The sequence below is a fragment of the Nesoenas mayeri genome (assembly GCF_963082525.1).
Source record: "Nesoenas mayeri genome assembly, chromosome: 10".
Taxonomy (NCBI): domain Eukaryota; kingdom Metazoa; phylum Chordata; class Aves; order Columbiformes; family Columbidae; genus Nesoenas; species Nesoenas mayeri.
The window spans coordinates 15,610,408-15,636,243 of record NC_137560.1 but is presented as its reverse complement, the minus strand read 5'-3'; the positions used below and the strand labels follow the sequence as shown (position 1 = coordinate 15,636,243).

General features: G+C 39.6%; 1 protein-coding gene across 1 annotated transcript in view; it reads right to left on the bottom strand.

The window, feature by feature from the left end:
- TAFA4 (TAFA chemokine like family member 4) overlaps window positions 1-24,544 on the bottom strand; it is a gene marked incomplete at both ends in the record, with an annotated part of 46,365 nt that extends 21,821 nt beyond the window's left edge. The window contains 2 exons of the mRNA XM_080350588.1: window positions 21,281-21,396; window positions 24,465-24,544. Of these exons, the coding sequence (XP_080206714.1) occupies window positions 21,281-21,396; window positions 24,465-24,544 (196 nt within the window). The remainder of the gene's footprint in view (window positions 1-21,280; window positions 21,397-24,464) is intronic.
- Between the last annotated feature and the right edge of the window lie 1,292 nt (window positions 24,545-25,836).

Genomic DNA, 25,836 nt, shown 5'->3' with positions numbered 1-25,836 from the left:
GAGCCCACTCGGGGCACAGCACATGGTTTTGGTGATCCCAGCTGGCAGCCAGTTCCCAGCAGAAAAGCTTGGAGAGGTTTTCAAGTGCAGCTTCCTAACTGATTGCAACAGTTAGGCACCTGAAGGACTGAATTGCTCTATTTAGTATAAATTTCACTCTCTTCCTTGGCTTTAGGTGTAAGTATCTTAAATTTCAAGTACCTTAATTATCAATAGTAAAAATCTCAGACCACCAACGCCCTCTTGTCAGCTACAAAAGATGCCCTTTTTCCCCCCTCTTGAAATTATTCAGGCTGTGAGCTGGAGTGGATGCATTTCCAAGGTGCCCTGGCCTCACATTCATTCTGTAACACAGGCAAGGCATTGAGCACTGAGGGGCCACCTATAGGTATCTTTCACAAAAAAATGAACAATGGGGTGTGTCAAAAAAGAACTCAGCTACCCTCCTACTGTGAACTATTGCATTTTTCGGTTTGTACTCATTAAATTTTGCTAACTATTAGACACAAAGTCAGACATGTTATTTGGCAACAAACTTGACAGCTACTTTCCACGGACTAGAAAAAAGCAGCATCCTTTATCTCCTGCAGGAATAGGTTTTGCACTCTGAAATTTAAAGTTGCAGCCTCTTGAAAACTCACTTAACCTCTTTTTATTTATTTAAAAATCATTGACATATTATCAGGAACTTGGGTAATACCTTGTTATTAAAAAAAAAAAAAAAACAAACAAACAAACAAAATGGAAAACTGGTAAGAGAGAATAGATTTCTAATTCTTTTAATGTTCCTTTCAGTTTAAACCAGAGGAATTTTTTTTTTTTAAAAGAACTTTTTACATGTCAATCAAATGTCAGTAAAAAAATCCAGCAGAGGAAAAGTCTGTTAATCTGGACCCCAGGAGGCATGAAAATACTACAATGAAAAGAACACCAAACTTATTTGTGCACGAAGTATCTTGTCAAAATTGGAAATACCTTTCTAAAAATTATTTCTCACAGGTTCTTCCTCCTATTAGCGGGAACAGTGTTAGGACTGATCAGGATTCGCTGCTTAAAGAGCAGGTATGTTTCAGATGAGAAATTATTGCAATTGCTGGGATGAATAGAGCCTGTATGAGAAATTTGAGATGTCTCCACATTATCCTTTGTTGGTTTATTGAAGTAATTTTAAGCATTTGGATAGAGGTGGATTATTAGATAGTTTATGTTTAAAGGCATGCAGACAATTTATGGAAGCTTCCTGTTGGAAATGGAAAACATCTTTCTTTGCAGGATTCTGTAAATGGCTTGCCCTTCACACTACAAAGCTGATGCTTTTAGAGAAGCTGAACAGAGACTCCTTCTTGTACCTGCCACCTCAGAATGTGGAACAACACAGAAAGTCCTGAATTAAAATCTTTATAGAACCTGTAGCAAGGACTGACCAGTTTCTAACTTCAGTCTAACTTCTTTTAGCAAGCAATCAGTCCTTGGGTGTAAAAGTAAATATGATGTGGCTTATGCCTTATCTTCATCAGAACTGAACCAAGACAGGCAATTAGACAAAATGAGAGGGGACACAGTGAAACAATTTGTTATTTGTTTACTATACAGTATCATTTGATAGAGACTCCACAGAAACAAAATCCCTTCCTGCAGGTCTTTGCTTTGCTCATGACTCATTACCCTAGAGACAAGAGATACTACTGATGCTATTGTAATCCACTAAGCTGCCTTTGCTCAGCTATATGGCAAGTCTTATAAAACTCCACTGCATACAAAGCAAAATCTTCTCTCTCCTGGCAAGAAGACTTTGAACTTGAAGGTTTGAATTTATAACAAGTCAGACTATGGCAAAATGATTAGTCATAATAGGAGTGCAGGATAATGCCTTATATTTTCAAATGTTAGGTTTTACTGTACTGTGTTAGTGCACATCCAGCAGCCCTTGTCACCAATAATTACTATCCCACAGCAACTACACAAAAATACTTGCCAATTAACTAATTTCATTTTGACAGTTTTGGAAACAGAGGGGTAGAAATATTGACGTCTCCAAGCCACAGTCAGCAGCTGACATACATCTTCTTTCTATCCGAAGGAGCCGCTGTCAAACAAATTGCTTAAAAAGGTATTTGAGGTGGTTCTATATAATACAGCAAGGATGCACAGCAGAGCGTTCTGCAAGTATTAATTCCTGGGGTACTATTAAACCAGTGCAAATGAAAAATACCCCTTGGTGGTAAGGAATGACAACTTGAGAAAAGTACTATTCATAAATGGCCAGTATTTTAAATGCTAAAAGAATTTTGAGAATAGCAATTACCTCTAAAAAACAAAGCAAATCTTGACTTTTTCAGCAATATGCACTAAATATTTAATAAGGGATCCTGGAGCTCAGAAAGGTTTAAGACACTGAGTTAGGATATTGAACTAATAAGCTCCTCCAGTAAGTCTCTAAATAAGTATAGTTAAACACTACCTAGTTTATTTTAATTATTTAACACAGAGACTGAAGGAGGTTAATGTGACCCAGCAGACTTGTTTATGTTGAAAACTATTGCCTCTCCTTACTCAAAAATCTGCATGCTGAGCTGCATCATAGCACAAAGTTACAGGGGAGCAATAAAGAACAGAGGTTTACAGCTGCTTGCTAGCGTCCAAATGACAGCGCTTATACCAGGGCAGTGACTGCATAAAGGCACAGGTAATAAAAAAGTCAGACCCACTGACTTTGTTGGCATTAATGACAAAACAGATCCATGTAAGTCAGGTGCATAGTTGACAACACCCTTGATGATGGGCTATTTTGCTGGTTTCCAATATTTAGTTTTAGAAATATAAAAATCTCCTTCATTTACCATTCACAAATGGTAAAGGTCACAAATCTTAGGTGCTATTTGTCCTTCTCACTCTTCAGACCATGGATGACATGTCGCACTGATCTTCAGCCTTTTCCTCCAGCTAAGACAGTGGAGAAAACAGCCTTCACTAAACCACTGAAAACAAGGAAAAAAAGTCAGACCACTTTAAAAAGAATAGTTTCTAAACAAAAGGAGGAGAAAACCACTTTTGCAATCTCCCACATCCAATCAAAAAGAGAGAAATGAGGGAAAGGTAACCATTCGTGGTCCCACCACGGGAGTGGGAAATAATCCAGTTTTAAGCAATACTAGCTAAGGCCCAGTCTATTCATCTGGTTATCTCTTCCTCAAAAAGACTAGAAGCATAAGTAAAAAAGGGCTTGAGCTTCATTTTTGGCTGAGTGTCTGGTTTACCAAAAGAAATCTTGTTTAAAACCATTTGTTTTTATTGATCCTCAGGAATGCAAGCACAAGAAAAGGCTCACATTCCTTGTCATATATGGAATGCAAAACCAGAAGTGTTATGCACAGCATAATGTGCCAACAAAAAAAAAAATGTGGTTTAGTTCTGCAAGACCTGACTATTTCAGAGCAATGTTTAGAGTCATTTTGATTCTACAAACTAGTGTTTATACAACAAATGTTGTTAAAGACTAAGGAAAGAATCACTGAGAGGAGAAGCCATGGGACTCTCTGAGGATCATCTGGCAACAGGAACGTTGGTGTTCACTGCGTTGATGGCATTAGATGCATTCAGACGGGAACAAAGAATGGAGATTTTGCATACGTGTTTCCTAGAAACAAAGAACCTGCTGTGCTAGAGCAATCCTATCAGCAGATCCATGCACAAACACAGCTCTGCATTGCTCTACCACTATAAATCTACTGACATAAAACTGCAGAATCCTGCCCAAAGGTATGATATGAACATTGTTATTTCAGCTTCTCAAGAGGCCATCACTGGGGCCTCAGCCCTTTGCCATTCAGTCTCTCTCACCACCACCATCACCTCCTTTATGGTTACAAACAAGGATGACTGTCCTTTGTTTCTGGGTGCTCTGCCTGACTGAAAGCAGTGGCTTTTTCAAACATTTCCTGAGATCTATATGCCTAAATTCTACAGCTAATTGATTTCTAACATTTAAATAAGTTGGGGGTTGTGTTTTGGTGCTTTGCCTTCCAGAAAAACAAAACTTTGTGAAAATTACTGATCTCAGAGTTAAAACAACCTGATTTTCAAACAAAGTTGAAGTAAAAGGATTTCAAAACCTCCAAATAACATCAACATCATCTTCAATTACCTAAAAATCTCAGTACTGGGGAAATCAGTGGGGCAGAAACAAAGAGTGAGGCTCATCTGTTTAAAAATAATTAGTGATTCAAACGTTTTATCCGAGAATGAACCCGGGAGGTACCAGAGTCTTTTTTACCCCCAGTCCTGAATAAAAATAGCAAACTTAAGTCTTAGTTTTGTTGGCTTATCTTTCCTTTCCTGCAGGATTTTCATTACTTCTTTTCTTTAAAGCTCTCCCAAGACTCAGTTATGTGCCTGGAGAGATTTTAAAGAAAAAGAGCTTACTTGCCTGGCATCTCTTTCCAGCCTCTCTTAGCTCTAATTACAAGGTAAAGATTAAAAAGACAAATGAGTTTTATCATTGCATCTTTGGCATTTTGGAAAGGAAAAAACAAAAGCAAAAACACAAACCAGAAGTCAGTGGAGGTTCCAACCTCAGGTAAAATGTTCAAGTCAGCAGCTTGTACTTGGGGGGGGGGAAGGAAGAAAAGATGAAATCCATTTTACAAAAATATTTCACTACAAAGCTCACATGCCTTGTGGCAGTCTTGCTTGAGTACAAAGTTGTGCAGCATGCAGGTGACATAATTAGGTCACTGGGGGCAAGGCTTCTTAGAACTATTACATAAAGAAATCCATAACATTTCACAAATTAGGCTTCCTCCAGGTTTCAAGGAGGTTCAAAACAGTGACCCTGCAAGCAACTTGGAGTAAGCCGTTCCTGGTAACACATAGTATTGCAGTTATACGATCTGGCTAACTTAACAGTTTCCATCATTATTCCGTTCTCAGATTGCAATTATTTATGGGATCTTGCTAAATACATTTTACAACTTTGGCAATTAACAAGAAACAAGACTGAAGAGATGCAACAGGCAAGCCACTACTGGTATTTCCTTGTCATTTCAGGACAAGGAGTGACATTGCTCATACAATAAGAGTCAGGCTTTGCAAATGGGATTTTTGGAGGTGTCTAAAAAGTGACCCAGGGGCAAACAATGACCTTTCCTGCTCAGAATTTGTTGCTAGTACTCAAATGGATAAAATCTAATAATCAAAACCTAATGCACCAGAAATCGAGAGTGAGTTGCACACTCGCATGAACGGCAATGGTTGTGCTGGGAGGAATGGACTCCAGTGTCAGGATTACAGTACACACTGACACAGCAGCTACAGCTCGCAGTCATAAGCAGCTGCCACATATACACATATTTACCAGATTTTTCAAGCTAGTGCAATGCCTGCTCCTCTGTCAGTCCAGACCACATAGAATGGCCCCACAGACAATCTTACATCTGGTTCATTTCACAGTGGCAATGCCGTGAAAACCAGCATTCAAATCATCACTATCTTCTCAAATGAAAAGTTTTATGACATTAAATGGGCCAAATCCCATTTAAGAGGTGACTGTAAGAAATAACTCCTCACTGATTGTGATGTTCCACTGAGCTGTATTCATGACAACATGTCCATTTTCTGTCCCCATCCCACACCGCTGCCATGGCTTCCATCCTCATCCACTTCACAGTGCTCAGGCATCTTCTGTGCCCCTTAACTACAAGGCAAGTGCTGGTTCCAGCGCAGGCTGCGTTAATCAGCAAGCTGCCAGGACACACAGGACAGATAACCCTCACAATCACACTGTAGCTTTTTCTTAGTGGAGACAATATTGTACCTCACTGTTGGTTTTCTTCAAATTCCTAGAAACCCTACTGCATTTAAGATCTTCATATCCTTGGATTTGGCCCAGCAGTTTCAAAGAATTATTGGGGAGTCATTGACAGTTGGAGAGACAGTAAAATTATGTATATCTTGCTTCTTTAGGAACTTTCAGTCCTTCAGGGTTACAAGGTATTTGAAACACAAGATGTACACATGATTCTCATTTTTGAAAGAATTGTGAATTAGACAGTCTCACTAAACAAAGACTCAGTCATCTCTTGTTCTCTCTAACAGTCCCAGTTCCATTTTATAATTAATTCAGAACATGCTGGACTATTGGATTGACAAGTACCACAATACACAAGAGTAAGCTGAAGTGGAACAGACTAAAGAGAAGGAGGAAATTACTTGCTCAGGACAAAAAGCAAATTGTTGTTCCTGACACCTGTAGGTAATCCCAATACTTTAAACAAGACATCAACATAGGGATCTACTTAACAGCAGCCTTTTTACACAACTATTGCAACTACATAAACCATCCTTTGATTACACTGTATCATTTCCTAATGAATGTACAGGAGGGAATCCCATACACATCTATGCTGTGCCCTTAAAACTCCCTAAATCCCCTTAAACTCTCTAATTTTGTATGGATTATTTCATGTCTGCCAGCTAGAGATGCTCTGCCCTTGCTGTGGATCTTCCGTCATCTGTCACCTGGGTCATACATAACACCACTCCCAAAGGGTCAGTCGCAGAGTTTGACTAATAACACCTTCGCTAAGGTATTAACCCAAATAAAGAGATCTCTTTATTTCTAAAAAATCCTCCTTCAAAGCATTTTTTCCTTCAGGCTTTTAAGCCAACCAGATAAACTCAACATCTGGGACAGTCCCGTAAGACAAACAGCCTCAGTTTCCACAGTGCAGCATCAGATGATACATTCAGGCAGTGCACATGGCTTGTGTTGGTAAGTTTCAAACACGTCTGTCTCACTGTATCTGCAAGTTCAGAAGGAGGTGAATAAATTGCCAAAATCTTGTTTCATTCCAAGATTAAGAGCCATAGCAGAGGTCAGGCCTGTACAAGCTCCAAGCTTGCATTTAACACCACACAATAATTTTTCTTCCTTTATCATCACCACATTTTTGCCTAGCACCATAACTAGGACCCATGGCTGGGATTAATCCCTTCTACATATTCAAAAGGAATGACTGTGGAATTACTGTTAACAACCCATGCACCAAGTGTCACTGCTACAGCATTTATAGACTCTGTTGCTCTGGGGAAATGGTCCATGTTTTGATCTCTTATTCCTGCTTGCAAACAGCACTATCTTAATTTTACCCACTTGATACCATATTTACCCCCTGGTAAATACAAGTATTTCCCCTTAAACTTAGAACCGCCTCCAAAGAAAGTGGGTGTAATATTTTCAGAAATATATCTTACTATCATTTCAGCTACAGTATCTACTAAGTAGTCAAGAAGAGTTTAAAATTATATCTATATAAAGTCTCAGTATTTAGTTGCAAGAGACCAATAGTCAAAAAAATAAAAAAGCTCTGGTTCTGCAGACTGCAGTTCAGTCTCTACCCAAATACCCAAAACCATCACCATCATTAGAATTTTAATTTTTGTGAGATTTTCTCATAGTTCAGAAAACACATTAACTGTACAAATCTCTCCTCCCCTACTGTACAGACTCAGCACATAAATAGTTGAAAAATACGTCACTGACACTGAGGTGAACTGCCCACACTTTCATCCTAAGGGACTGTTCGCCTCGAAGGTGCGCTGGATCCCATTTAAATGCTGGCACACATATAAAATATTGTAGGTCCCAGCACTCAGCATAAAATTATGTCATTTAGTTAGGAGACGTGTGTTAGGTTATGTTACAAAGGCACACAAGAGGTTGTTACAAATTTTAAGTAACATCATTTACATTTTAAATAGACTCAAAAATTCAGATACTACTTCAAGTAACATGAGGAATGTGGGATTGCTCAAGGTCAAATCTAATTACAAAGCCTGCTAAGATGAGGATCATTTTTTAAGCAGTGGGAAATTAAATTATTTGTCCACGCTATCTGGCAGTAAATACCTGCCTGTTTTAATTGCTGTTGATATAGCCTAATAAAAATTGGAAGGAAAATGCTCATGCTCAGTATCAGTTCCCTGTTCAGGTAAAGTTCTGCCTGGTCTTTGCTGCAGTCTGCCCCACACCAGGTACACAGCTGCTGGCTCTTTGAAGATCACGTACAGCAATACACATTCTTGGACGCTGAGAAGAGGAAACTGAAGACCAAGCTGTGCCTCTCCTGGGTACACAGAGCCAAATAACAGATTAAATAGGGAGAAAGTAACATGGGAGCTAGGAGAGTACGTTCTAACTTCGACAGTCCCACTGCTTACTCGGATAAAAAAAGAAATACAAGGATGTGTTCTGCTGCTGCCATCCAGTGGGGAGGTTGAGTAGAAAGCACTGGAGTACAGATCTATGGCTAACAAGGGCTGAGTCACTGTCACACTGATGCGTATTCTGCACCTTGCTGTCAATGTCTTCCAAGACAAAAAAATTCAGAGAAAGTAAAATAAAACAGGCGCTGAATAAGAAACAGTTGTAACAGTCTGCACCTTCCGTGCAAGGACAACAGAGGCACTTCTGCTGCTCCAGCTCATTCCTGATGCTGCCTATAAAAATCACTCTATGGATTTGATCCACTTCGATCCTGCAGCTGTTTAGCTGTTATAAGATGCTGGAGCTGACAGAGAGATGGTTACACAGAGCTCTGTAACGTGAAGGATCTCAGCTTGTGCCATCACAAATTTCAGGTCTTCAAATTCACAAGTTTCATTGCAGTTAAAATGGAAGTTCAGCAACTACCTTGCACACACATATCTGAAAAATCCTACTGGTTGCTAATCTGCAGCCACAGGTACCTAAATATCATGTTAAATCTGACTTTAAAAGCCCATGTCTGCCTTATGTCAGTACTTGGGAGCTCAGAATATAGATGTGTAGAGCAAAATGAGACTCTGATACTCTGCTATCTACTTAGCATCCCCTCATAGATAACAGAGGGCCCCAGAATTGGTAAATGATAGCATAACATTTTCATTATCAACATCATTACTTGTGGATGATAAAGCAGAGGCAGTGACAACAATTTAAAGCCAACTTAAATTGTCAGGGTACAGTCTACAGGGCAATTTATGAAGAAGATAAATTTGTGATGCTAATAGGACTCTACAACAAGACATCAATAGGCAAGAACTCCTCTAGCAAATCAAGGAGAACAGAGGGGAAGCAGAGGTAAGTGGACTGACTCAGGACTAGGACAGAGGAAAAGACCAAGCTTTCCTCAGCATGACACAGACTCTTGTTTCACTATGTGCATGTATTTCATATCTTCCTGTAAAATTACTCAAGAAATATAAAATTATCATTTAATCCACAACATCAAATCACACTACACAGAGCTCTCCCGAACAGCAGTAGTGGTGTAGCAGTTGACAACAAAGGGGATGACACTTTCTTTTTGGTGTATGGGAGCAAGTAGGTGAACTGTGGCCCAATAAGATAGTTATGTTTTTTCAGTTAACAGATGTCATTGATTTGTCTCTATACCAAAACATAAGAAACCCATTTAGTTTTTGAAAAAAACTAATTGCAGCATTAAAACCCTAGTAATTCACACACCCATGCAAACATTACATAGACAAGACTTGCATAGCACATAACATGAAGAATAATCTCAGCCTTGGCATATTGCTAACAGGTTACTGCTTAACAATGTTTTAAAGTTTAACACTTGTTTGGATACAGGACAGCAAATTAACTGAAAATGTACAATATATTATCTAATCTCTTATTCTAGTCAAGAGAGTACGTAATCATTAGTGCAGACCTATTTATCTCCCTCTCATTTCATCATCTGATAATTTAAATGTGATTTCTGAATTTCAATTGGCTTATTAAGTGCCCAACGACATCACGAGATCCTGTCTCCACTGAAAGTGATTTCTGCCTTTCTTCTTCCTTGAAAACTGTCATGTCCTGGTCACTCTATCAATCAGTCTGACATCTTTCTTTCACAGAGCAGATAGCTTAAGTCATGAGATTTATGCAAAAAATAACAAATAGCTCTCATTGCCCCAGAAAGCACTTGGCAATTGGATGTTGTTCTCTATACACACTCTTAAACAGTGTTTATCCTTGTGCATTTCACACCATCTTCTTTTTATATTCATCAATTCTTTGCTTAGTGCATTATTTACAGCATGTTATATAACATCAATGACTTTTTTTAAAAAAAATACTACTTATTGATTTTCAAACAGATACAGAAAAAAGCTGAAGAGTAAATGGTAAGACAGGAGTATTTAAGAAATCCATTAACACCAAATGGAATTAAGATCTGATATACATACTTATGCTATTCTAACTTGTCTGTTAAAACACAGGCTTCTAAACACACCACAGCACCCAGATAACTCCAGTGATCAGTATTTTCCTTTCATGTTTCTTGCCCTGCGTGTTATCGCCAGTATAGATCAAAAGTACCTTTGCTTTCACTGAAGCCTGTAATCTCATTCTTCAACTAAGCTGTTGCTCCCACTTTACAGGGAAAGAATGGTGTCTCGCCAAAAATGTTTGATTGTTTTGTGGGAACCAGAATGTTACACAGCTTGGTTCTGTCTTAGTACATGATCACATTTGTAAGGTTTCTATCATCCTGTTAGTATGCAATGACTGTATTGTCACCTCATCTGAGACAGAAAGACCCCACTTCCTCTCTCCACCATCTCCACAGGCAAGTGGCCAACCAGTTCTTAGTGAACCTGCTAATATGAGAGCAGTGGCAATTAGCAGCATCTATTGTGTCATTACAACCATCTGCTGAGGCAGCCACAAAACAGACATCTTCCCATTGCTTGTCCCCTGACTGAATTCATCATTTCACAACATGCAGTTTTTCATTGGTCAAGGGATGACCTTGCTAATACTGTTTATTATCTAACAGATCTGAGACTGAAATCCCATGTCGTACTCCATTAAAAATACATATATATAGTGAGCAAGACTTAATAACTGTAAAAATAAAGTATTTAGCATTCAATGCAAAATGTTAATAATAATTTTAAAATGCAAATTCTTTGCATGGCCTTCAACCAACTCAGCTAATCGACTCTGGACTAGGAAATATTGGAAATAAGTTTGGGAAGGAGCTTACTGGTCACTTGTCAGCTTTGATAGGTGTATACCTTTACTGCAGCCAGCCAGCACAGTGCTATGATGGTATTTAAGTACTGCTCTGTGTTGTTTGCATAAATAGTAGCCCAGCCGCCAAGTCCCAGGCATGGAAACCTATGTATAAATTCTGGCACTGTTCTGCAACTGAGTCGATTTGTTCCCAAGACCTGGAAGCATTCATCATGCACACATGTGCATTTCAGCCCCCCCATCTGTTAAATGAGAATAATCACACTTCATTTGTAAAACACTTTGTGTTCTACCGACAAACACCTTGTATTGCTCTGATTTCAGTGAGCCTGGCTGCCAGAGCAGAGTTACTCCAGCCTCGTTGTTTATTTAGACTGAAGCACTTGGGGCAAAGACCCTTTTCTTTGAATGGTAATACAGAGAGAATGCTGGATCACCTTTATCCCCCAGCAAACTGGTCATTCTACAGCCATAGTTCTATTTAGTGGTGTTCTGACACAGTTCTTGCTACAGCTGAAAGAAAAAATGGAAATTATTTTATCAAAAAAAAAAGAAACAAAGAAACAAAAACACCCCACCATTAAGCAAACCTGCTCAGGCCTTGGTTATGATCCAGAATTAGGTTAATCCAAATCCCTTGATAGCGGAGAGGGTCAGAAAAATGCTCTCCACAGTCACTGTTGAACTAGGGTTTTTTTCCTCCAGAAGAGGACATGTTTTCAGAGTAAACTCTTTTCTCTCTAGCTTGGCACAAACTACCATGTGATCCGGTCTGATAAAAGGATGTTTCTTTACATTAGCATAGCAGACTTATTTGTCAGTTGTACACTAATTATCTTGGCTCCTTTTTTGGGGACTGTGGCATCTCTTGCAGTAAACTGCATTTTGCTGAGGGCAGCGATTTTACTCAGTTTCTGAAGAATGTCAACACAAAGTTGTGGAGTTTTTAAATTTCCAGTAAAAATACTGTGTGGAGGCAGGGGGGAAATAGCACTCCTGCCACAATGTTTCCAAATGAAATGTCAAATTAGTGCTTTTTCCTATGTAGTTCAAACAACAACAAAAGAGCATTGGTCTGATAGTAAAATCTGCTACCTTGTTCCTTCCTCATTTTGAAACCTTAGAAGTAGAACAAAATCTGAAAAAATAACTCAATTAAAGTAAATTATTAACCTCTATTATGAGTGGATACTAACAAAGACAACTCGTTTAGACACACAGTTAAACAAGTGCCAATCCTAAAAGGCAACTTCCAGTGCAACTTGGCTTCTTTTTTTCTCCTTTTAAGCAAGATGCATTTAGAAACACTGAAAATAAAAATATCAGTTACATTTTAATTGCTCAGTGACCCTACAACACTATTAGGGTGCAGCTAGAGAACAGTGGGGACCTCTTTCTACATTCAAACTCTTTTAGATGCGGAATTTTAGTTGATTTAGTTTTTTGGTGAGTTTTTTGTTGGTTTGGTTTTGTCTGGCTTGTTTTTGGTTTGGGTTTTGTTGTTTGTTTGTTTTCAGTTAGAGGAGTAACAGCACCTGCTGGAAGGACGCAGTAGACAGCAATCATCAGCATATCTATGATATGGGACAGACACTCATATGTCAACTAACATAATTTGCACTCTTCAAATTATACTCTGACTTGATTTTCATACTTTCAGTAAATTATGTTTTACAAAGACAATCTAAGAGTACTTAGGATAGAAACAAACAGTGATGATATACTGCCTAAGATCTTCCTCTTTGATCTCCTCCGAAGAGGGCATCTGCTCAAAATGGTGAATCACAAGGACAGGCACCACTCCTTTGGGTGATCAGTTATTTATTGTGCCTCATTTAAAAAATAAATGGGGGGAGGATTGCACAGTGTTTGCACAATTATTGCTTATTCATGAAATGCAGGAATCTGTTTCCATAACTTCCAGTGCCTCAGTACACTTTTTATTGTATCACCAGACTTTGCAAATTACATTATTGGGACAAGGAGGAGGAAATGTGTCAGAAAGCCTTGATACTTTCAAATTGTATGGCATGTAGCATAACATGAAAGAGCTGTAGATACATATTTATAGGGAAAGCAGATATTCCCATACTCTTTTTCAAGAAATTTTGTCTTTTACTGCACAATTGTATTGCGTGTTGGATTAGGAAGAGCACTAGATCCAATCTGGTACCTTACAAAGGTCACATCTATGAATGAGGGACTTGGATGCTGTTCTTCTTGTCCCTTTTGCACTGTTTGGTGCCGAAGGACCCTTGTGCTCTAATCAAGGAGGTTAATGCCACCACAGAGCCCTTGAACTCTCTCATCTTTGTGGCCTGCCCAGTGACAATCCAAGGGCAGCATGAAGGAGGAAGGTCAGCCTGCTTTCCATCAACTTTTATTTCCTGCCATGTAGACAGAAATCTCCCAAGGAAGGAGGAAGCTATAGAAAAAAGGATATGCAGAGCACAAGAGATACTCCAAGCTTTTTCACCCGACCTGAAAATAAGATGGATCAGAAAGACTACCTCGATACACTTCATTTTTTGCTTTACATTTGCTTACAATTTCACTTGCTATCAGGCATCACCAGACAACATGAAACTGAAAGGAGCTACATGCAGCACCCCACAAACAGCTGTTAACACAATCATGATCTGTTACATGCAGATCCTGCCATTCCACTCCAGAAGTGTAACACGCCAAGCTAATTTGCAACAAGTTGTGCAAAACAGACAGTAACAGAAATGTTTATTCCAAAATAGCCACTGCATCTTAGGATGCTATTTTAAGGAATGAAATACAGGTGTAAAACTAATAGATGAACGGCTATCAGGAAGATGCAAGCAGGAAATTATACCAAGAGAAATCCTGCCTCATGCTTATCTGGTTGTTATTTCTTTAAACAACATAAAATCAAAAGAATAGTGACCATCACTGGACTGCAAATCATATGGATGCTGCCCAGCAAGGAAACCAAAGTAGAAAGAAAAATAAATAAATAAACAGAAGGCCAACCGCTAAGCAATAGAAACGTTGATCCTACAATTTTCCACTCATAACTTCTGTCATTTGCAGGGTATTGTCAAAGATTGCCACCCTGGAAAATAATGAATGTCAGGTATAGTCTCTACTCCTGTGCTGATGGATAGCATCTCCAGTCTGATGAGGAGAGATTACCCTGCTGAACTCTACAAGACATCTTTAATCTCCTGATTTAGAATCCATTGTCCACTCTACTGAAGGAATATAAGAATGCTGCCAAACACAGGAAAACAGACAGCTGCAGCAAAGGCCTATCGGCAGCAATCTGGAGGTGCTCAGCCAACAAAACACTTAAAAAAATCCATCTCCAGGTTCTTCCATTATTAATTAAACAACTTCTGGTTTCCAAGAAGAAATGCTTGCTCAAACACGTCCTTGAGACCAGGCACAGCAACACTGTAAACTTTCAGACTAACATCGAGGGACAACTCTGGCAGTGGGAAATACCGCACTTGGTATGAAAGCAGAGCTGAGCATTTCTTCATGCAGTGGACTAAGCACATGTGGGACATCTGTGATGCTACAGCCAAGTGTGACAACGAGTTTCCTGCTCTTAAATACAGGGTGAGTATTTTTTACCCACCCACAGCCAAAAGCATGGGCAAACAGAGCCAGCACAGAGGCTCAGCATGTCCTAGGCTGCTTCTGAATCACCCTCACCTGGTAGTGCAGACAAACACAGACACTAAGTCTAAATCACCAAATCAACAGAAACTAGTATCTATTTACATGGGCTATCTGTGCAGTCACTCATTTGGGATGAAACTCTCAAGCAGCACAAGGCCTTACAATTACATAAAAGTTGGACTTTAAGTTTGGGAAAGGCTCTGTGCAGCTATTACAATGAATGTAACTGTAAGGCTGTGGCAATGCAGCCCAGGCAGTAAGTACAGACATGTCGATCAATAGCAGAACAGGCCCTAAAGCAATTTCCGTCTCTCAAAATGGCAGCTATTTGCAAAACACTGAATGATGAATACTGTAAGAGTGACTGGCTTAACCGTTAATAAAATCATAACTATGAAGACTAACTTTTCTGCTGGGACCAAAAACCATATGACATATCCGGAGCAGGCTGGAGACTAAGTCACAGAAGAATCACAAACTCCCACTTCAGCAGGTCAGGACTTCATCTTAGGCAAGTCTTTTAATAATTTCAGAGCAAGGAATTCAATGCAAATCCTTTACATTCCCATTTATTGCCTTCATCACTCAAATACCCATCCTCTCAAGAACTCAGCATGTTGACCTCCGTGTAAACTCAGAGCAGACCTCCTGAGTAGAGCATGTTCCACTACTTGATGCATCACTTCACCCAAACTAACACTGAGGACAAGATGCTTTCCATCCTATTTGTGGATTTTCACTTATCCAACCATTTCTTTCTCCTCACATTAGTACAAGCCTACCCATTTGAAATGTAAGTTTGAAATGTAAGAATTTTTTAGTAATAAAAGTTCTAAATTTTGGAGAAGTAGATTTAAAAAGAAAAAAAAAAAAGACAAAGAGCCAAGCCTATCAAAGCTTTCCTGGTTAGAATTTGAGTCAATGGACTATAAAGATTATAATTTATTGCAGATGGCAGCTATATAAAAAAATTATTCTGCTAATGTTAAATGAAGAAAATAAAGATAGTATTTTCACTGGCTTTCCCCAATGGCTTTAAAATAAAGTCACTTTGATATTGTGGGGAAAAACTTGATTTCAGCCCCCTGCTGTACAGGTTGATATACTGAACTTGGCCATTTGGCTAAATCTCCACAAATACGACTCCATCTTTTTTTTGTTACAGAAGATCGCAACCCCCAATCTTGAAGCACAATGTAACATGAAAAGCAAAACCTGCACATTCATCTGTTTGTCTGTAATATTGCGGCCCCAACACACACACCTTGGAATACACAAATGTTTTCACAATCCACGCAGTTAAAGTGCACACACATGGAAAATGATACCAGAAGCTATGCTTTACCCTACAAAAGGTTAACTTGACACTGAATTGCTCCTTACTGGTAACATAGCTCTGCATCCAAACTGAAGTTTTTAAAATCAGTCATAATATATTAAAGGTTCTCATTGTTATTTAAGGGGGGGGGGGGAAAGGAGGGAGGTGGGGAAAGAATAAGAAGTACTTCTTCCTCTTTTTTCTTCTCAAAAATAAATATACCAGCAAGCTTCATGCAGCGAACTCTGCTCCTTTTTGTCTTAAAGGAGACCTATTGCTCAACACAATTACTTTCCCTACCTTATTACTTGAAGAGATTACAGCCAGGGCTGTATATTGTAGCTACCCTATATTTAGAAGCTGGATAATAAAACACATAAATAACACAATGAATAAAACATTAAGACATAAAAGGAGTTAAATAGAACAAAGGGCTAAAGCTTATTGTGCTCTAACCATGTCTGACCCATCGAAATACAAAAGGACTCACAATTCTAATTAGTAAAATGCACAGTGATGATTTAAATCGGGAAAAAGCAAGCGGCTTTGTGCTGGAGCCCCTTTGGTTGCCTTGCAGGGCCCTCTGGTGGAACAGGGAACTGAGCCCCTGGCAACCCCATAGCACGGATGGGAAGAATGATGCTCCAACCCAAAAAGTAAGGGGCTTCTCCCCTTGTTTTTCCCTTTTTCCTCAAAAGCAGTCGTATTTCTAATATAAAACTGCATTTTTCAGACACACAGTCTTCACATCAGTAGATGAAGTCCTTGAGCCTGTGTAATGGAGGAGTTTTTCCTCTGACTCCAATGGGGACAGGATTCTGTCCACAAAGTCCAGCCCCAACATGAGGTGACCTGAGGGAGTATCTCTTCAATGTTCCATTTCATTTGTGGATCCTGACTTATAGCAGTGAGGTGAAAACACATCTTTTCTGGTGCTAAATGTATGTTGCTTCATTCAGCACAGCATGGAATTGATCATTTTATCAGTATCAGTTAGGTACTCTGGGAGCTTGAAATACTGCCCAATTTTAAATAGCTGTAGTAAGGCTGGTGCTTACGATTCCTTCAGCTATTGTCAGTGCAAAAGAAACTCTTCAGAAAGGTAATTCAGAGCAGCAAAGTCACTTGAGTATTCTGAAGTGTCTTCTCTATACAGATGTACAGTGAGCCTGCTGAAATAATCTGTATGAGCAGCATCTTTAGTGATCTAATGATAATGAGAAGAAACATTTCTCCTCTACCTTTAGCCTGGTTAACTGCCAGTCAAAGCAATTGCAGCATTCAAATGAAAAACAGGCTGTGGCCTTCAAAGCTGGGCTCAAGATCCACACTGCTTCACAGCAATGGCAGGATTGGCTTGCCAGATTGAACAGACTCTTCCTTCACTAACAGTTATTTGAGGGTGGTGAATGTTTTGCAGAACAAAAAGAAAGAACTAAGTCTGTCTTACACATTATTACAGTGAAGAGGCCCTTTCTATCAAAGGGGATGCTCAATGGCATTCTCTCCCATTTTTCAGAAACAGGATGGTTATTGGGTCCTTAAAGATCTAGTCTCTGTTCCTGTCTGAATACTGCAGACACAGCTGCCAAATGTCATTCTTTCAGGCACCATCTAACATGACCAAAGTCAATAATTGTCTTTTCCTGGATTAGACTCCTTAAAAACAGCAGTATTTTGGGAAGAACAGCAACAACAACAACAACAAAAGTCAAACCCCACTTTTCATCTTATATTCTATTGTCTATTCTTGGTTAATAAACTTTCTTAGCTTTAACAACTAAATATTTTTTCAAAAGTGACTAGCGATATCAAGTACATAGGTTGAAACACACTGATTTTCAGAAGGAGACACAGCATGTTCTTAAAAAACAGCTTCTCCTGAAGCATCGAGCATCTATTTCCCATCTCGGTACTTACTTGTCAGGTTAAAGCTGCCTGACTTCAGGGACACAGGACAAAACTTTTGCCAAACCCAAAGCTTGAATTCATCCCTCTAGTGTGCTTTGGGACTGTTTACTTTGAAAAATACTTAAGTTGTCTATTGACAGCAAAAATTTTATCTCAAGTGCCATCCAAGACCATGCTAATTTGTATTAAACAAATGAGGCTAATTATTTGCTTTCCACAAAATAGGCTACACTAAAAACCCTAAATTATTTGCTTTCCTGATAAACAAGGCATCGTCTTGCTTATGTATCAGACTACATCACAGATCTGATTGTACATTAGAAGGTCAATCTAGATGATGTGTCAAACAACAAAGCTAAAATGAGGCTGAGAATTGTAGGCCCCTTGAGGAGAGCCCCCCAAAGCCCTCAAAATGCTCTGTGGTGTCATATGTCAGACATGGGGAGCTGGAGAATTAAACATGAGGTGACTGTTTCATCCACTACATGGAATCATGAAGTAGGATGGGGTTCACTTCATTGTACACACAAGAGAAACTCATCTCTGGGGAAGAATATAGCACCACAGTCTAAAAAGGTGTACGAAGGCTCCAGCTTCAGGGGTGTCCGTTTGAAAAAGAGCTCTACAATCTGACCAACTATTCGTGAAGAGCAGAACCTTTAGCCTTCCAGAGAAAGCACTGTATACAAATTTGTTTAACAGTCAAGCAGCTTGATTTTAGTTTACAGTACCTCTTTGATATGGGGGAAAGAATTCTTGGTGTCAATTAAAGGTATGCAGTCAAGCATTCTGAAATGTTATTGTCATCATTTACATAACACATAATGAGTGTTCATCATACAAGCCCACAGCACAGGATCACTACTGCCTTATTACAGGTATTTCCCTTAGGTACAAATGCAAAGTGCATCTTTAAAAGACAAACATAACATTTCTTTTTACAAGACTCTTCCCTGAATGACAAAAGCTGCAGAAGGCTGTTCTCCAGGTTTTGCTGTGTAGCCAGCTCTGAAAAGCTCTTCTAAGCAGCAGTTGTTTACAGGAAAGGTCAAGAGGTCCTAATTAACTTGTCATTGTACACAGACCCCCCTCCTCAGTGAAGTGATTCAACTCCTTTCCATAACAGCTACCCGCAAAACAGTGATACAGATCATCCTCTAACACTCTATTTATTCACTGGAATCACTTTATGGGCTTTTACTGTGACATGTCAGTTATTCTCCATAACCTGTGACTGCATTTAATGGTAAACACATGTGAGTGTTGCATAGCACCAGGGAATGCAGAGGTGGTGATGGGGTAGAGCAAGGAGGTGTTTTATGTGCTCTTAGACACAGACGCTGCTGATGTGCTGTGAGCATGTACATAGACACAGCAGCTATATGCAGGTCACAGTCAGTCCTGCTTGCCAGAACTGGAGAGATTTTGGCAAGCACATGAGGAGCCTTCAGCTCCTACCTAGACCATCACCAGAAGCAGCCAGGAAAGAGATCAATAGGTTGTCTCATCTGGAGGATGGAGCCTCTAACAAATGCATCCTGACTTCCTAGCACTGAGATGAAGTGAATGCTAACATTAGACCTGGACCCACAACAGTCTGGCTCAGAGCTGAGAATATTACATACGGATTTAAGGCATTACACCTAATTTAAGAATGAGACTACTTCACAAATAGCAACACTTGCAGAAATCTCCGAGCCAGCATGAAGCTAACTATGGTATTGAGAACACAGTCATCTCACTATGGAGCTGCAGCCAGGCTTTTGACCTTTGCTAAAAAGCAGAGGTTGCAGGTGGTATTTTGTTATCTTCTCTCTCTCTCCTGGGATACAAGGTGACACAGGGCTAACACAGCTATCCTGTTTCAGGACTCGCACTGATATCTTTGCATGAACACTACTACATCTGTATTTTTTTCCACATTCAAGCTGATGTGTCTGCAAGATTCTAGTACAGACATGTTGCTTTGAAGTTCCAGTCTGGTATTTCTTCATGAAGCCAACCCAGCTTGTTCTGAGCTATTTCTGTCATTTATAATAAGATACTACATTGTGCCTGGTAGATATACTCTTCTACAACAGCACATTCTCATAAATGAAATGTCTTTTTGCTTGCCTCACTATGCAGGTTAGGAAAAGGAGCATGCCACAAGCTGAACTAAACCACAGTTCAGTATTTGTGGTACTTAGTGAAAGAACTGACTACTCTAAATCTGAGGGCTTTGATCTATTGCCCACCAAAGCTAATGATACCGTTGTGAAGTCTCTTGATAACAACTGGATTAAGCAGAAGATAAAGATACTCTTCAGAATATCTTTGGATAAGTGTCACGAAGGCACCTCAAAACAACTCCAAGCAAATAATAAGCTTAAATCAATTGTAATTCAGAATCAAAAACAACCAACAGACCAAAAACAAATGACAGAAACCAATGCAAGCAGTGATGTGATCCAAAAATCAATCAGCACTCTGGCAACATTTAATAAACTGCAAGTTGGATATACCAGTTGAGGATATTATTACCATACAACCACACAAGAAGGATGGTGCACAGCGTGCACACACTCACTCTAAAGAGGCCTCTCTGACTGCAGGGTACCCAGCAGAAATAATCACTTGCCCAGGAGGAGCAAGGGCTCACTCAAGGATATATCCAGGAGAAATAATCACTCACCAAGTGGAAGGTGAGGGCTCTCAATCCCAGTAAGCTTCTTTAAGCAGCAAAGGCAGGACTTTGTTCACAGTCTCGCTGCTCCCAGAAGACTCCAAGTGGGGCTTCAGCACGGGCCCTATCTTACAGCCTGGTTGGATCTGTCTGTGGCCATTAGGAGCTGGTCCAGAAGCTTCTCTAGGTCTGGGCACCTCCTCAGCTGGGGGCCCTGTCAATTGACCAAGGGTCCTGCTCCTTTGTTCCCCAGCCAGGGGAAGTAAACGTGAGGAGTCACCGTGCCCCGGGATGGGGGACCTGACTGTCCAAGGTGCATTGTGAGGACAGGGACACTGGAGCACAAAATACGCCTAAAAGCCATCAGCTGCTCCATTGAAAGCTCTGGACCTTATTGAGGTGCGTGTAACTTCCATAGTAAGGATAAAACAAAAGGACACAAACAAATCCCAAAGCCCTAGCAGTCATGAAGTCACTCCAAAAACCATCTGGTGAGCTCCAGTACATAAATTACTAATGAAAAACCGTGAAAGTTTACAATAACTCATTTTGCTTCTTGTTGTTGTATTTTTAACCCATTGAACTGATTATAACATGCTGTCAACAGCCTCATCAATTATCCATTGCTAAAAAGTGGGCTCTACCATTCTGCAAGCAGTATTAATTGGTCTCAGTAGCACATAATGAGTTTAAAAGCTCCTACCTGTGTGCCCCCGGGGATGGTGGCTAGAGGCGGACAACAATTTACAGCAGACCATTAACACATAGACCAGAAAGAGCCAGTCAGACAGAAGCATTGATTTGGCACAGAATCTCATCCTGGAGGCAGAAAAGGAAGCAGTTGAGTGAAAGAACAATGCGAGTAGGGAATAACATAAAAATAATGCGGGGAATGAAAAGCTGAAAAGATGCTGAAGAATAACTAATACGGCTTATTACAAGGCAACACTGACAAAAGCATACTCATGGTTTGGTTGAGATCAATATTTTGTGAAGCATGTTTTATAATTAGAAGCAATGCAAAGGCTATCACACATCTTATTACCCACAAATACATATTTATAACAACACATGAGTGCAATACATTTCTATAAGTCTGACATAAGGGGTTATGTTTTCTTTTTTTTTTTTTTTTTCCACATCCATCCACACTCAAGTTTAAATATACATATTTATAAGTTGTGCTACTATTTTTAAACTGCACCTGCCTCAAAATTATAGAAACATGACAGAAAAATATCATTTTTACTTAATGTTTCTAAGGACATATTTGTTAAAGTTACTGACTCCCCTGTAGTCATGCAGATGAATTGCCTCGATATCCCAAGCACACAACCCTTGCCAAATTTCCTAGAGATTGGTAAATTTGTTGAGGGTTAGACATTCATGAAACCAGCACCTCAGCCAAATAAGCAAGAACTTGCTGCTCTGCCAGGGTGTTAGAAACTGCATTTCGGAAAACAGTTGTTCTAAAGAAGGCAGATGTTGTTAGTCTTATTCATGACAGTGTTAGAACTAAGACCACAAATCCTCAGTCATTTTGCTGCAAATATCTACAATTAAATCCCTCAATAGCTTATGTTATGCCATTCATCATATAGAAAGGTAATCTAATCATTCTCTTAAACTCGGTTACGATGATTTATTACTCGTGCAATACATAAATGGCCATTATGCAGTTGAACCCTTAGATACAATGTTCCATACTTTCAGCAAACGTTGTAAGCAGGAATACATCAAATTAATTAAAGACAATTTATAGATTTGCATAAATTGAACTAAACAACGCTTTCATAGCAGAGATGTTAGTCTGCAGTTAATCAGCATGCTGGGATTTGGGCAAGTCTATCATAAACATGCAGCAAAAAGTCCTTTGGGAACTTCTTTCCCCTGCAGATTCCAGTTCCAATTCTTCCAAGTATTTTCTAAACAATTTATTTATCTGTATGTCTTTAAAATACCTGAAAATATTCAGCTAATCCAACATTCAAGCGATGAAAATACTGATAGTTTAAAATAAGAAACCAACCTAACTCATGCCTTAGCTCTACTGTCAAAACTAGATAAAGCACTTCTGTTTTAAATTGGGTAATGATCTAAGAGTGAAACCAAAACGTCATGTTTTCTCATTGAAAAGTGCTTGCATAATTTTCCCTTTCACATGTCACAAAACCATTTTGTTCTCCAATTGTGTAAGAATGGGCATGTTGATAAGGCCCAAACATATCACAAATGCACTTATTAATATCAAAATTTAAGAGACCAAAAGACTGTTTTATGTACTTTAGCAAACACTACACACTTGAAAAAAAAGAATTGGTGAAAAACCCAGCACCCTCTGCTGTCCTTGTAGACTTTACTCCGCCTACAAACTCCTCTAAATACTTACTCAAACATTGCTAAAAATAACTTACCATGTCTACAGATGTAAGAAAAAATATACATGTAAAGAAACCACATTGTAAGGACTGATTTGACAAAAAGGTACTTTTCCTTGCATTAAGACGCTCTGTTTTGAGCCCACCGTGTTACCATCCTGAATACAAATGAACCAGCCCAGCAAGAAACACACTGAGACTCTTTTGCAGCCATATACAGGACTCTTCCATAAGCATGAATCAAGCCCAGAAGATAAAGATGTCACTGGTCCTTGCCTACCATACAAGCATCCTCTTACGGAGCACTCCCAGGCTAATTCAGAGCAGTTACACTTCAGCTAATAAGCATGGACCTAATTCACCTTTTGCACCCACCTGAACCACATAATGCAACTGCAGCTAATGGGATTGAGTCACTGTGAAACCAGCACAAACGTTATTATTGCTCTTGATCCAATATTAATCTAAGGAAACTGTCCCGTGAGCTCTGAAATCAATGTACCATTTCAGATTTTAGTGACCCAAATCTTCCCCAAGTAACTGAACCTCATTTTCTTGAGGAAAGAGCTGAATTTTACCTTAGTTTTCCTGCTCTCTCCGTGAGAAACACACGGCTTACACCTCATGCACAGGTTACCACTGAACAGGAAGTAATTATCCGCTCATCCTGCAATACCATCACTCTGTCGCACTAAATGCAAACACAAGAATCTGATCCAAGTATCAGTGGAGACACCAGCTCTGGTGTCACTCTATAGTATCATAATGAAGACAGAGACCTTCCTATGGGTTTCCTGTGGTGTGACTGAAAGCAGGATCGAACCCTTGAAATTACCACAGATCAGACATTTTGAGCATGCCTTTTCTGGTGTGAGCTGGTGGCAGGGGCAGGTATTTAGTGCCAAATCAGGCACCACATGCTCAACAACTGCTATTTCAGCGTGTACGAGAATACAGGTGCTCCCACCATTCGCAGTGCAGAAGCAGTGCTGGTCTCAGTGGAAATGGTTGTGTGCTGATCCCATTTCAAAACCTTTCCCAGATTATGTGTTTGCCTGTTTCGAAGCCATGGTCCTGATGTTAGGGAATGGGAAACCAGGTTTCAACAGGTTAACAGGGTAATCCCACCCTTTTGTAAGTATATTCACATTCAGGAATAGGTGTATTGCTACAAAACATCGACTTTATTACATTGACACTGAAAGGCTGCTAAAAGCACCCAGTGCCATTCAAATTATACATTTGCAGACTTTAGTCTGCCTTGCAGGAAGACAGCACACAAGTCTTAAGCCCACTAATGTAAAGAAATACAAGGGGATCTTTAAAAAGGCAGGGAAAAAATGAATTTTAGCAGCCAGATGCAGGAAGGCGTACTGAGCCCCTCAGCGTCCGTGGGCTGCTGCTTTCAGAAATGTCAAGCCTTCATTCTCTCTTGGATTCAAGTGGCTATTGTTGCTAACCAGAACAGCAAATCTTCAGTGTCATCCAAAAGATAAAAAGTGCTCTTACCTTGGGGACTTTGCAAGAATTTTGTTCCAGTCAAACACAATTATTTCAGTGTGTTTTTCATAGTTATTCCAGATTCCCATTTGCAGCAGCAAATAAGCCTTTCTGCATTTCAGAATTTTTCCTTCGCTTTGGGGACCTAGAAAGAAAGCCATATTACACTGCAATTAACGTCTGGAATGATGCTGTAAACCAGGCTTTTGTTACCAAAATCATTGTTTCACAGTGCCATCTACAGCGCAGTCAAAGGCAAAAGGCAGCAGTTGTGTTGCTCTTTTCACCTGTTTCCAAGAACACAGAGAAACTGATAAAGCAGCACTGAAATATCACTATATTAACTAAAGGCAGAGTTCACTATACTAGAAATTACAAACCTAATATGCACAGTTTGCTGTGTCCTTATAACCACATGCCCTCTCGTCACCCAGCTGCTGTGAAAGCTGTAAAGTCTAAGACACCACCCCTGTGCACACAGATTTCCAGATACGTACTTGAAACCTCCAACATTTTGAACCAGAGATTATTAAAGAGAGGGGGAAAATCTTTCATTGTCTTCAGAAAGATTTGGCCAAGGCCCTTGGAGTCTGGCTGCCTCAGGAGTGGAGGCTCTGAAGGGTCACATCCGTAGGATCATCGCTGTGTGATCTATGCATTATAGCATCCTCTGAGACTTTCGTCTCTACTTCCTTCCAACATCACATCTCACACCCAGCTCACCTATACACACAAGCTACTCTTTGAAATCACTATATGGAGACACTTTTGCAGCCATACTGACACATGTTCTGCGGAATAATGACCTCAAACCCCCCATTTCATAGGCACTTGAGTCTCTTTGTTTTTATTGTTTTTATTTGTTTTCTCACTTCTATCCCTGGGCTTAGCTTGACCTTCTCCTATTGAAAACACAACACAGTGCAATTTGTGAGAGCAATAATAATGTGGTCTTCACCTACAGAGTGATCACAATAAACTTTTCTCATCTTCTCCCTCTACTCTTTTCATTTCACTCTTCCCTTGATCAATTAAAAATTTGCTTTTAATAAGCATGAAATTACACTGTCACATTTAGAGGCAAAACACCTCTGGGGTCGTAAAAGCACTTAGGCAGACACCTTTCAGAAGGTTAGGACAGGAAAGCCCCTGGCTCAATGCACTCAGCTCCTTTCTGTTCAGAATGCCATGAGAAAACAGAGTCATTGCCGGAATTAAAGATGTACCAGGCCAGCAATCTATAGTTAATCACATTTTACTCAATCTCCACTTTTCAACCTGAAGAGGTTCAGAGTGAGCCAAAATCACAACGCAGCAGTTCTAATCAAAACAAAATGCGAGCAAAGAGATGTCTTAAGTCAAAGCACTCAGTCCTATATTA